Here is a 12,237-nt window from a genome sequence, read left to right as displayed (position 1 = left end):
TGCTGTATCATTTTCATGTTTCTGTGCATGGTAAGCTTGTTAGCAGTGGGTGGTATGGTTTAGTTTGCAACTGAAGGGAAAGAAAGCCTGAGGATTTATAGTCTGACTTTGGGGGAAAAAAGGGTTTTAAAGGGTTCTATTTTATGGCCAGCCAATTCACACACAGACGTACAGAAAGTCAATTTACATATGTGAATACAGTATACAGTGATTGTCTTTCTTAGCAGATGAAAGGCATCTGAAACAGCCTCCGAGAACTTGTGACACTGAAACCCTCCATTAAAACCAAATACAAATTGAAGTTTGAAAAGCATCTTCTCAAACTGTATGCTTGCACATGCACAATGAAGGAGCGGGTTTCTCCCAGGCACATGGGGTTTTATCAGGATTCCCCAGGCCACCAGGGTGAAGAGAGGCATGCATGGTGTGTCATGGATGGATAAAAGGGAAGAAAGAGCGGGGATAGAAACTCAGCTGGAATTGTATGAGGAGATGGGGCATAGGCTGGGTAGAAGGGGGATCATTTGTGTGAGAATGAAACACACTTGGTTTTAATGTCTTGGCCCCCAGTGGTCCATCCAAAGCCCTTTAGCTGAGGCTTGGACCAAAAGAGGGATGCGGGAAGGCACAGAGTCGAGATGGGGCGGAGGCGTGGGTCAGGGAGGAGGAAGGATTGGCATTTCAATATCCTGGGAGGATTACTGGCTCGGCTTTAGATGGCTGGTCCCTGCAGAGTTGCATAGGCCTGAGAGATGGATGCATAAAGGGAGGAGTGGAGAGACGGATGAATATGGAAGTGGAGGGGTGGGGAGGGTGAGCTGCGTAGCATTGTGAGCAGAGAAAAGGAGGCACGGGGCTGAAGAGCAAAAGCAGAAGGTACATGGGGTTCCTCAATCTTGATGTGCATACACTAGAAACATTCTTGGCAGAGCTATGTGGACTTGTCGGGTGCCTTGAACAAATCAAATATGTGAGGAAACTGAATAAGCAGTATACTGTATATACAAGCTATTGTGTACACATAGAAATGAGAGAAGGAAACAAAGGTGTAGAGACAAAAGGTGAGGAATGGAAAGAACAATATAAGCAAATGAGAAAAGGTGAGACATGATGCCAGATATATATAGTGTAAGAATACAGTAGAGTAAAGCTGAAGGAAGCAGTAATTTGAAGGAATGTAACAGAATCTGGGTAAATCAAGTAAGACCAGAGGAAATGAGAAGAAATAGCAAACAAATAACATATCTGCAAAATCAAAGGTCTCCTACAGTGATTTAGTTTAGCTCTACCAGACATTTGGGGGGGACTTACTGTATAGTACAAAACACAGTAGCATGTAGAAGAAATGTCTTTTAGGCCCAATCTCATTTCTTATTTTTACCCCTACCACTTGTTTTTGAGTGATCCCTTGCTTTTCTTGTTTTCCTCAAAACTGAGTTACAAGTGGTTGAAATTTTCCGCTATGAAATAGGATGGCCCTTCAAGACCTCTGTGCGTCATCAGTCATTAATGATGACAGTTAAATAAACAAACACGACAAGTTGCCAGAAATTTTGAATCACACAATACCATTGTCAGCTGTGGTGATTTCTCTTACATGGTCTATAAGCATTGATTTGCAATTTTCAACAGCAAATAAGAAAAATGCAAAGATAGGACTGCATTTTTATTGTGAGTTTACAGATGCATGTTTCTACTAAACTTTTGATAAATGATGAATGCTCACTGATGTAAGATAAAAAGTGGCACATTGTGCAGTCATATAAACAGAAAACAGCGAGCTGGGGCTAGGTGGTTCAGCCAGGGGGGTGGATTGAGACTGGGGCTTGGTCTCTACTAATGGGTCCTAATATTTCATTAGACCCTGATTCCCAAACGCCTCTCTTGCAACAACTGAACTGAACATCATGCATACAAATAGTGGCATGCCCCTTTAATGCAATGTCATGTGAATGAGAGAACTGGATGTTGGAATGACGCAGGGAACATGAGAAGAGGCTAAACAGAATGACACAAGCAGAGTAGTCTCTGACACTTGATCTAACATCTCACGATTTTCGAAGAACTCCAGCTGACTTCCGAGTACACGCTTCACTTTGACTCAGAATATTTATTAGTCTGAACCTGAATTAATTTGGGATCACACTTTTCCCTGCATTGCAACAGATAGAAACTGTCAGGTAATGTTTTTCTTCCTTTCCTTCAGTGAATGAGTGCTCCTCAGCTATCAAAGTACAAAACTCTACTTCTCTGTCATTTAGTTTCCAACATCCTTTTTTTCCCCCAGCTTCACACCTCTCCCCTCATCCCCACCTCCGGCCCTCTGCATGGAGGCGTTTGGATCCTTTTTGCCTTCTTAATTAGAAGTGATGGGAAGGTGAGGCTTCAGCTGGCACCAAATGAATAGAGTCGTCAAGCTACTTTTCAGGACTATAGACTAGCCACTTAAGACACTTTGTCACCCTGCAATGGGAATTTTAATTGCCTACCTCTTGGCTTATAATTGGAGTCTATGAAGAGGCACTTTCAGGGTCTTTAGTATGTGTGCTATGTATATGGATTTACAGATTATTTCTTGTTGTTCAGGGAGTTGTGCTGTTCACTTAGGAACAAAAACAAGGCTTTGAGGTTGGCGACACATTCAGTGTTATCCTTACAACAGAGCATTATATGGGGTGTGAGGACTGTCTCTGATACACATCTATTGGCAAGCCCATCTCAGGTGGGACCAGAAATGGGTGAAAACAAAGACTACAAATAAAAGTTCAAGGAACGAGATTGTTCTCTGCTCTCATTTTCCCAGTCTAATTCCTTGTGAGGTCCTTAGCATGCTGCTTCCCCGTGTTCATTATGCATCGTCTTTGTTGTTTTTGTGGGGTTTGTCGCTGGAGGGGATGGGAGCTTGGAGGCACCTGCTGTGCAAAAGGGAGCGAGAAAGTTGCAAAGAGATGCAGCAATCTTTCTGAAAGCAGTCCTCTCTGATACAACAGTAGGTGGGTGACAGTTCATCAGACCAACTTTTGCACACACATGCATACACACCTTGTTTCTTTTACATTTTCAAACAGCTAAATGAAAAACACTATGTTTTTGTCCAAGACTTTTTGTATATTTACATTTTTTCAACATCTTAGTATTTATCTAAGGAAAAAAAATACAACTAGAAAAAAAAACAAGTGTGTTTTTGTCTTAAAATACAGAGCAAGGTATTTACTTTATCTCTGCTATCCCTCTTATAGTATACAGTAGACTACATGAACAACATGTTTGCCTGCACTATGTCAGTAGCAAAGGCAGGTGGATGTTTAGGTGTGTATGTGCATGTGTGATGTGTGTGCGCACATCTCCTTTCTGTCAGGGCAGATAAAGCTTTCTTCACCTTCTTAGCCAACTTCCTGCAGCAAGCTTGGGACAGCCACTCTGTGCTGTGTGCATGTGGCCTATGTTTTTATTTGGTGGAGGCTCCAGGCAGAGGATGTCTAGCTTAGCGAACATATCGTGATCAGACCATGCCTCTGCCTTTAGGCTAAAGAGCATTGGGGCCCGAAGAGTGCTCCAAATCAGTCAGTGTGCAGCTGTCAGGGCAGTTTAAGCAAGTCGACCCCAGTCGCTCTCCCCTGGTGTGGGTGTGGGATGCCAGACTTGACAGATTTGTAAGCCTGGAAAAGACTAATGGGTCATTGGTGGGTTTTGAAATACAACAGGTACTCAAGTTTTCTTTTTCTTGAATTAATCCTCTAGTCTTTAATTGCATGTATTTCAACAATTGAAAGCTGTAGAAATGCTTTGCTATTTCATTGCAAGCTTATCATCACAACCTGGTGTTTCTGCACAGGTGGGACATTTGGATCGAGCCCTTTTGAATAATATCATACAGTGAGATTCTCTTGGTGCCACTTGCTTGTTCCCTCTGTGTTCTGGTCTTTCTCTTGCCCACCCACCTACTGTCTGACACATTTAATCAGGCCATCACTGAGATCCTATTCTCTGTTACACACACAAACACAGTCTCTGTCTCACATACACATTCAGATGTACACACTTAAGTGCATCAAGTCCCTGAAACGTATAATTTTCTAGTTTAGATGGAAATGTTGTCCTGTTCAGGTGTCTTCCCTGCACCTTTCCTCCCCCTCACAGACAAAAATATCTAAATTTGTACATGTGTGTGTGATGCACCTAGACAAGACTTTAAACACCTCCCTTCGGTTTTTCTTCCTACGCTGATATAAATGATAGTAATCGCAGATAATACCCGTCTCTGCTGCATCCCAGCTTGCTGCTGAAGCTGGATCCTGTATAATATAATTTTTCCTTTCCTTCTCCATTCCTACTGTTGCACCGTCTTACACTGGGTTCCTACTTTGGTTTTCCGGAGCAAAGCTGAATGATTGTGCATGTATGTATATTTAAAATGATGCGTCCAGGTGGCTGGACAGGCTGACAGAGCTGGGGAGGGCTGATAGTCACAAATTACAACAGCAAGACCCACTCAACAATTGTGAAACCTGAGTAGTACTTGCTCAGATCTCACACTGACTCAGCTGTAAAGAAATATTCATTTTTTTGGTTTTAAACAAAACATAAAAGCTGCACTGAATGCCTTAATAAGATACTTTTGCTTAATTATTTTATGTTGCATTATGCTAGTAATGTGTTTAGATCTATTCAAATTTGAAGGTTGCTTTTAATTGTTAGCATTTTAATTACACCAGCTACGTAGGTGTAACTGTGCAGTGTCACTTTTTATCTTACATCAATGAGCATTCATCATTTATCAAAAGTTTAGTAGAAACATACGTCTGTGAAGTCACAATAAAAACACTTGAAAAAGTGAACCACACAAATACTGTACTTGGCTTTTTGAAACTTTAATGACTTTATGAAAGATGTGCATGTAATGTTGTACACTCCACTGGGATTTTGGAACCGCTGACAGAAACGCTTGCAGCATTAGGTGTATAAAACGCCCAAGGGACACCCGAGCCGAAATAAAGTACGTGTTCCCGCTCCTCTGGTGTCCGTCACATAAATCATAGCATGCATTTAACCCCAGGTAGGAGCCGGTGGAGCTGTGCCCATAGAGAAGAGCGTTCTTGCATCCTGTTAACCCTTCAAACATGAGCAGGCCTGACAAATACAGCTCTCTCTATCATTCCTGTCTACAACTTTGTAGCTACACACACCCTTTCATCTTGTCTCTTCATTCCAAGCACACATAGTCATTCTCTCTTTTTAATATGCTTCGGCACACAGGAGTATGTAAAGTTGCACATGTAGCAGAGATGGTGAGAAGCAGAATAATGAACCCCCCTCCTGACAAGATGGATGTCATCTCAGCAGAGGCACAAACAGGTCTGCGGGGAATAGTGGATTCCCCTGAGAAAAGAGCCGGAGACAGAGCTGTGTAGGGGAGATGGAGAGACGGTGAGAGGATTTCCAGAGAGAGGACCTACGGAAATGAAGAAGAGGGAAAAAAGTCAGGATGGCTGTGAGATGTTCGGCTCTGCTTGTGCCATCGCCCCTGGGAAGAGCAGCTCCTCTACCTGTCTCCTTTGATAATGAAACAGAGATGCCAGTTGCACCTCAACTGCCTCTGTACACATGGATGCAAGAGCCTATAGCAGTGGCTGCCATTTTGTGCCAAAGTCTATTCATAGATCTACCTGCCACAGAGCCACATAATCCACAGTGTGTGCATAAAGAGAGAACTGGGTACCGAGAAGTGGGGCCGGGTTTCTCCTATCAGAATCTAGAGATTTGTTAAGAAATAGTTCAGTTCAGATATTTTCATTTCTAAAAGTAAAAGTCTGCATCGCTGGTTATGCATGCACCAGTGCACATGTTCACTGGTTACAGAATGGCATGCTGTGGCTAGACCTTTAAAGACTTTAAAATAGTATCACTGTAATTCAGGGAAAGTCTCAGAATCTGCTTTTTTGGCAAAGTTTGTTTAAACACACAAGGAATTTTACTCCAGTACAAAGGCTCTCAATGTGAGTTAAAAATATAAAATAAAAATGTGTACACTCAAAATAGAAAAATGTGTGCAAACAAATAGGAACGAGAACTGAGAAGTGAGACATTCTATAAATATATATATATGCTGTATATACACGTCAAGGTAGAAGAGCTTTCAGGTTGATATATCCAATGGTTATATTTACAATTTATTGCACTGGAGATGAATGATGTGTCCTGTCATACAAGCATGGATTAACTGTTCATGAGAGTATTTACCGCAATGTGGGGCAAGAATGTTTTGATATTCCCAGCGGTGAACATGATTTATGAGAATTGGGTTACTGTGCCTCTGAAGTAAAAGGCAGCAAACACTGACCTAGTACAAGGTCAAGGCAAGAGAGAATATTTTTAACCGAAAATAATCTTGTAACAAGTTACAGTGTACTGTTTAAAGCAGTTTAACTCTGCCAAAAATGAAGGTAGATTTGTTCTTTTTCTTACTGAAATAAGATGAAAAGGGCTGGATGTTCCACTTAGAAGTTGTCTCAAGGGGTGTAGAAATGTGCCAATAGTTGGGAATTCAGCTAAAATTGGACATGATAAGCACAGTCAGAATCCAAACCCAGAGAACCCGAATGGCATCAAGTCCTGGCTTGTGCTCACAGTAAGTGCCTGTTGTGGCCAAATTCCATCTATTACACATTTTCATGCCTCGCTTTTTTGGTCTCATCTTCATGTCCCTCTGAAGTCTATAGACCATTATCTGTATCAGTGGTTGGTGTATATACTGCAAAGCTTTCATTGTGGATCTTATCAGAAGCGATATGTCTTGGTAACAAGTGCCTATCAGTGTGTGTTCCATGTGATTTCTGCTATATGATGAGACTTTGAAAATGTCTTCTGTGTACTTCCACAGCAGAGCTGGAAGACTTATTGCCCACAAGGCCATCACCTCTTCTATATTATTTGTGAAAGTCATTGCGCAGTTGTGTGTGTGTCTGTGTGTGTGTGTGTGTGTGTGTATTTGTGTGAGAGTAAAAGCCATTTCAGACGACCGTCAGCATTGATTTCTTCCTCTCATATACAGAGCCAAACCAAGCTCTACCCAACCAGCTGCTGCCATGCTGTACACTCATGTGGAACGGCTGTATGTGTGTTTATGTCTCTACTGTATCCACATATTAGCCATTGCCCTATTCAGGAATATAAAAATCAGATCATGTGCTACCAGTCAAAGGTTTGTGCCCACTTCCTTATTGGATTGACTGGTAGTGCATGTACATGTTGGACAGTGAAAACTGCACATTGTAATTTATACACAAATAGGTACTGTTGTTTTGGGGAGTCATCTCAAACACTGCTAGTCTGTCAGCCACACAAGCCAGTACCCACGTTTTTGTAGCTGCAGAGATGGAAATACAACTCTAACCACTGTATTACTTTTATATTTGTGCCTTCGGGTTATTGTACATGCGTACTGATAGAGAAATATGTTTTTTATGTGTCAGATTGAGCTGTGATGTGATCTGAAGTTTGGAGGCAGGCACCGGTCTTATGCATAATTCAGCACACAAGAAAGGAAAGAACAACAAGCAATAGCCTGCAGTTGTAAATGGGGAGTGCAGGTTGACACTGTGTTTGTGGCTTAGTATGTTAGGCTGTTTGGGTGGCTGGGGCTTTGAGAAGCAGGGGGTGTGTGTTTGAACCTCCTTTCACTCTTAACTGTCATCCTACTCCCTGGTTACTTTGTTTTCTTGCATGTTAGTCATTTACCGCTTGCTCCAATCACCTGTGCATGTGATACATTTTTCTCTTCTTACTTTTCATGTACTGCAGGAGTAATTCATTAATTTCCTAATGAGCTAAGCTGCAGTCCATTTCCTCTACACTATATTATATATGCCTGTACAGATTCATTAATCATTAAGAATCATTTCAATGCTTGTTTGTTTACTTTCCAGTATACTGTTCATTAGCATCTTTCCTTCTCCTTCAGTGCTCTTGTTCTTACAGCTCCTCGCCTACTGTGTGTGCATCTGTACACTGTCTTGCATTCACATTATGTGGTGCTATGTCATTAGAAAGACTTGATGCCTCGAAGCAATGTGTTCATACTTCTAAAATGTCACTAACTGATATGATTAAACATAACCATTTTGAATGTTAATACCAATAACATTCAACAATCAGTAGTAGTATGGAAGGACTGGTATGTCTTAAAGCAAATCAAACTTTGCAGTGACATCACAAACAAAGCATGTATCACCTGAGGTTTTATCCATTTCTGCTTTTCTTTTGGTGACAGCAAATTCATGGGCACAAAGCTGAACTGATGACTTTTGCTACTGTCATAATTAGTGTGACTGCTAGAGATTGCCCAATTATAACACATATGTACATTCTGGACTACTGGTAGGTGCAGTCTGCCCCTTCTGAAGCATACTTATGGGTGTGATAACACCTGAGATGATCACACACGCACACATGCAGACTAATCAAACAGCTTGAAATGTATTCACCTTGAATGAGCAGCCACAAAATGCAATAAAGGTTCAGAAAGATTCCAAATGCGTTGATGGACTGATACACACACAAACATATGCAGTTGCACAACCATATTTCCACTATGGTACCAAAAGTCACAGAAGTCACCATGAATAATGGATAATACCTGTGTTTTCAGAAACATCAAAAAACAGACAGATGGAGATGGACAGAGAGAGAGAGAGAGAGATGCAGATGCATCAAGTGGGTGTTTGATCCGTTGCCTAAAATGACTATTATCCTGCTGTTTGCCAGGACTGAAGGACCAGCTTCAGATGCTCTGTGTGTGTGTGCATATGGAGCATTTTGTGTTCACGCTGTGTGAGTGACAGGCAGAACATTCATTAGTGTGAGGTTTTCATTGAGGAAAGAGATGAATTGGTGGTTAAAGGTCAAGAAAGTGATTAGCAGAAAGTGGGGAGAGCAAAAGAGAGGAACATATAACTGAAGGGAGAATGAGAAAGGACAGAAAATAAAACAGATGAGAAACAAGAATAGAATCAGGAACAGAAAGCATGAAATGAGGAAAAGAGACTAAAGCTTATACCTCTGTTAAAGGGAGGTAGTGAGAGGTGTTTAAGAAACAGCAATAATTATCAACCAGTACAAAAAAGATGACAGAAGACGCTTCTTACACTCCGCTGCTACTAAACCTAACACTAATGCTCTTAATGGCACCGGTTCTCCCAAACATAAAGGGCCTTTGACTAAAATAAATGCACCCCTTTATTTTTCTTAGTATTTCTGAGTGACAAGCCATTTTGCTACTTCATTAAACATGGCTTAATTAGCACTTACGCAAGAATGGGTGGCACTTGCTGATTATCGTACTGTGTGCTGCCTGTCAGTCGTTGACAGGGAAACAAAGAGCCGGTCTTTTTTCACTAATGAAATTGTTTGCTTAGCGAGCCAGTGCCATTACACGCTGCATCTAAATCCGGAAGGTTTTGCACTGATCATTCATCTTCTACTTTGCACTCTGTTGTGATCAGTAAGACTTGAAATGTCTGTCGGGATAAATTTCACGGAGGCTTCCCTGGAGTGAGTAAGAAAAAGTTCTGAAGTCAGTTTGATGGAGAGAGCTGGTGAGGAGACAGTGAGTTCAGATTAAGAGCGTCTCCATCCGTTAGTCTCGTGTCGATACAGACTTGTCAGTCAATCCATATCTGTATTGATCTTGTCAGCCCTGGTGCACTGGCCGAGGATCTGTTCAATGCTGCACACACACACTCAAAAAAAGGTACGCAGTGTTTGTCCATTCATGGGGACTTGAGTAGGATGAAGTTGTCTTCTCTGACACATTCCAGCTTCAATAATTAATTCATTACCTCTCTCCTAGCTTCATTCTTTCCCTCCCTGTTGCTCTCCTCTTCTTGTCTCCACATTTCTTGTGCTCTCTCACTTCATATCTAAGAATTCAGTAGGGTATAATGGATATACATTATACATGCCAGATTTCTGACAAAATCCTGGTGAGAAAGTTCACTGTACTATATTCCTTCCTTGACTTTTTCGTCAAAACGGAGAACACTGGGGAGTTACAGTAAGACTGTTTCTGATGTCCTTCACATGTCTTGAAGCGATTTTGTTAATATTGAACGAAACTGGAATCCCCAAGCTCACCTCTCCTCTTCCTCTTTCTATTCTTCTCTCACTAGCACCATCTCTGATCAGTGAGCTGCGAGCGGAGAAGATCGAACAGAAGAGTATAACCTTGGTGTGGAGGGAGCCCTCCTACCCAAACAGCAGCCGCACCGAATATGAGGTCAAATACTACGAGAAGGTAAATCCACTGTTACATCTCCATCTGTCTGCATCACTGCTGCTTTTCTGTTGTCTACATTATGGTTTACAAGTTTATTTTCTAAGTATAAAATGTTCATGGTCTTGTTTCCCAAATGCATCCTAAAGTTTGATTATTGTCAAATCCAGCTTTGTAATATAAAGTATGTATTTTTATTATATGGCATTTATAATCTTCAAAGTTAAAATTGTATTATGTTTAGTATCACATAAAAAAGTTGAGAAGCTCTTAACAGTGGGTGCATGTACTCACTCTTAAAAGCTGCTTTGGGAAATGTGTGTAAAAAAAAAAAAAAAAGTGTTTGTATAAGCATTTTTAGAAAATGCTGTTAACTTCAATCATTACTGGGCTATGGACCCCATTGTGCAACTCAGTAGTGTCTTCTTTAGACTCTTCTGTTTCAGTGTGGGTTTTCTGCTGTCACAGGTTGTTCTTATGACTCTGTAAAGTTTATGGAGTGCACCTTTAATCAAAAATGTTTCAGTAAATATGCTAAAAGGTATTTTAAACTCTCAAACATCAATCCCACTAAACATCCAGCATAAATCAGGTTCTAGTTTGTCATGGTGACAGCACCAGAACCGTGCTGATTTTCCAGTAAACCCCATAAAATCCTGTTGCACCTACACTCGATATGGAGTATGTACAAAGATGATGTAAATATTAAGGGAACTCAAAACTTACCACCAAGTAAACAAAGAGAAGGAATATTATGACTCTTCTAGTGAGACTGAAGCAAATCAGGGTATTTTTACAACCCTTTCCATAAGATTGAATCATTGCCTTGAACTGCTTACTTTTTTGTGAATTAAGGGCCAGTTATGTACAGTATAAACCTGAATCCATACGATTCTTTCTTTTGCTTTTATTTCATCAGCCTTATCACGCTCGTTTAACATAGGGCTTAGTCAGATTGTGGCCACCCCGTCAACGTTGATAGTCTTCACAGTAAATCTGTCATGCACGTAAACCACAGCTGTCATGCTCACGCTTTTCCAGTTTCATACACTGCATTTTCTGGCAACGCCAGGTCTTTGTGTTTGGCTGCGTCACAATCTCACCCATTTTCACACCTCCTTCTCTTCTCTATGCTTCACCATATTTAATAAAGCCCTGCTCCTTACTGCTCTACGCCCACATCTTTGGAAAAAAAGCAAGATTTAGTGTGGGGGTGGGGGGTGGGGTGCAAGGAAAATTTTGAGAACAGAGAAGATATAGCAGGAGGCGTAGAGCATTATGAAAGAATAAGATGCCGGTGTGAGGGACAGAGGAGGGTATTAGGGACCGACGAGGAGAAGGTCATTTGGTAGAGAGATGCCTGCAAGAGCACAGCGATACTGTAGATGGAAAGAAATGAATGAAAGTACTTTATGAGACTAGATGCAGATGAAAAGCAGAACGAGGGAAGTAAATGAAAGGAGAGATTGTAAAGGATGGATGGAGAATAACTCAGACTGAGACAGTAAAATTGTTGAAAGGCCATGAAATGAAAAGGCAGTTCAACTACACTGCAACAAAGGGCCTGTTAAACATAAAATATGGCTTTGCTTAGCCGGGGTATAATCTTTTTCTTCCTTCTTTATATCAGCGCTGATCACCCACAGCATTAATATCACCTGCCTGCTACTGTGTAGGTCCCCCTCATGTCACCAAAACAGCTCTGACCCACTGAAGCCTGGCCAGACCTCTGAAGATGTCCTCTGGTATCTGGCAACAAGACGTCAGCAGCAGATCCTTTAAGTCCAGTAAGTTGCGAGGTGGAGCCTCCATGGCTTGGACTTGTTTTTCCAGCACATCCCACTGATGCTCGATCAGATTGAGATCTGGGGAGTTTGGAGGCCAAGTCAACATCCTGAACTCTTTGTCATGTTCCTCAAACCATTCCTGAACACTTTTTGCAGTGTGGCAGGGAGCATCATCCTGCT

At 41.4% G+C, this 12,237-nt stretch overlaps 1 protein-coding gene across 1 annotated transcript in view; it reads left to right on the top strand.

Annotated features, from left to right (window-relative positions):
• epha10 (EPH receptor A10) overlaps nt 1-12,237 on the top strand; it is a 164,878-nt gene that overhangs the window by 123,386 nt on the left and 29,255 nt on the right. The window contains exon 6 of the mRNA XM_020597396.1: nt 10,167-10,291. Within this exon, the coding sequence (XP_020453052.1) occupies nt 10,167-10,291 (125 nt within the window). The remainder of the gene's footprint in view (nt 1-10,166; nt 10,292-12,237) is intronic.

This window comes from Monopterus albus, unplaced genomic scaffold (assembly GCF_001952655.1).
Source record: "Monopterus albus unplaced genomic scaffold, M_albus_1.0 scaffold34.1, whole genome shotgun sequence".
Lineage (NCBI taxonomy): Eukaryota > Metazoa > Chordata > Actinopteri > Synbranchiformes > Synbranchidae > Monopterus > Monopterus albus.
The sequence above is the reverse complement of the archived record's forward strand: the minus strand, read 5'-3'. Positions and strand labels throughout refer to the sequence as shown.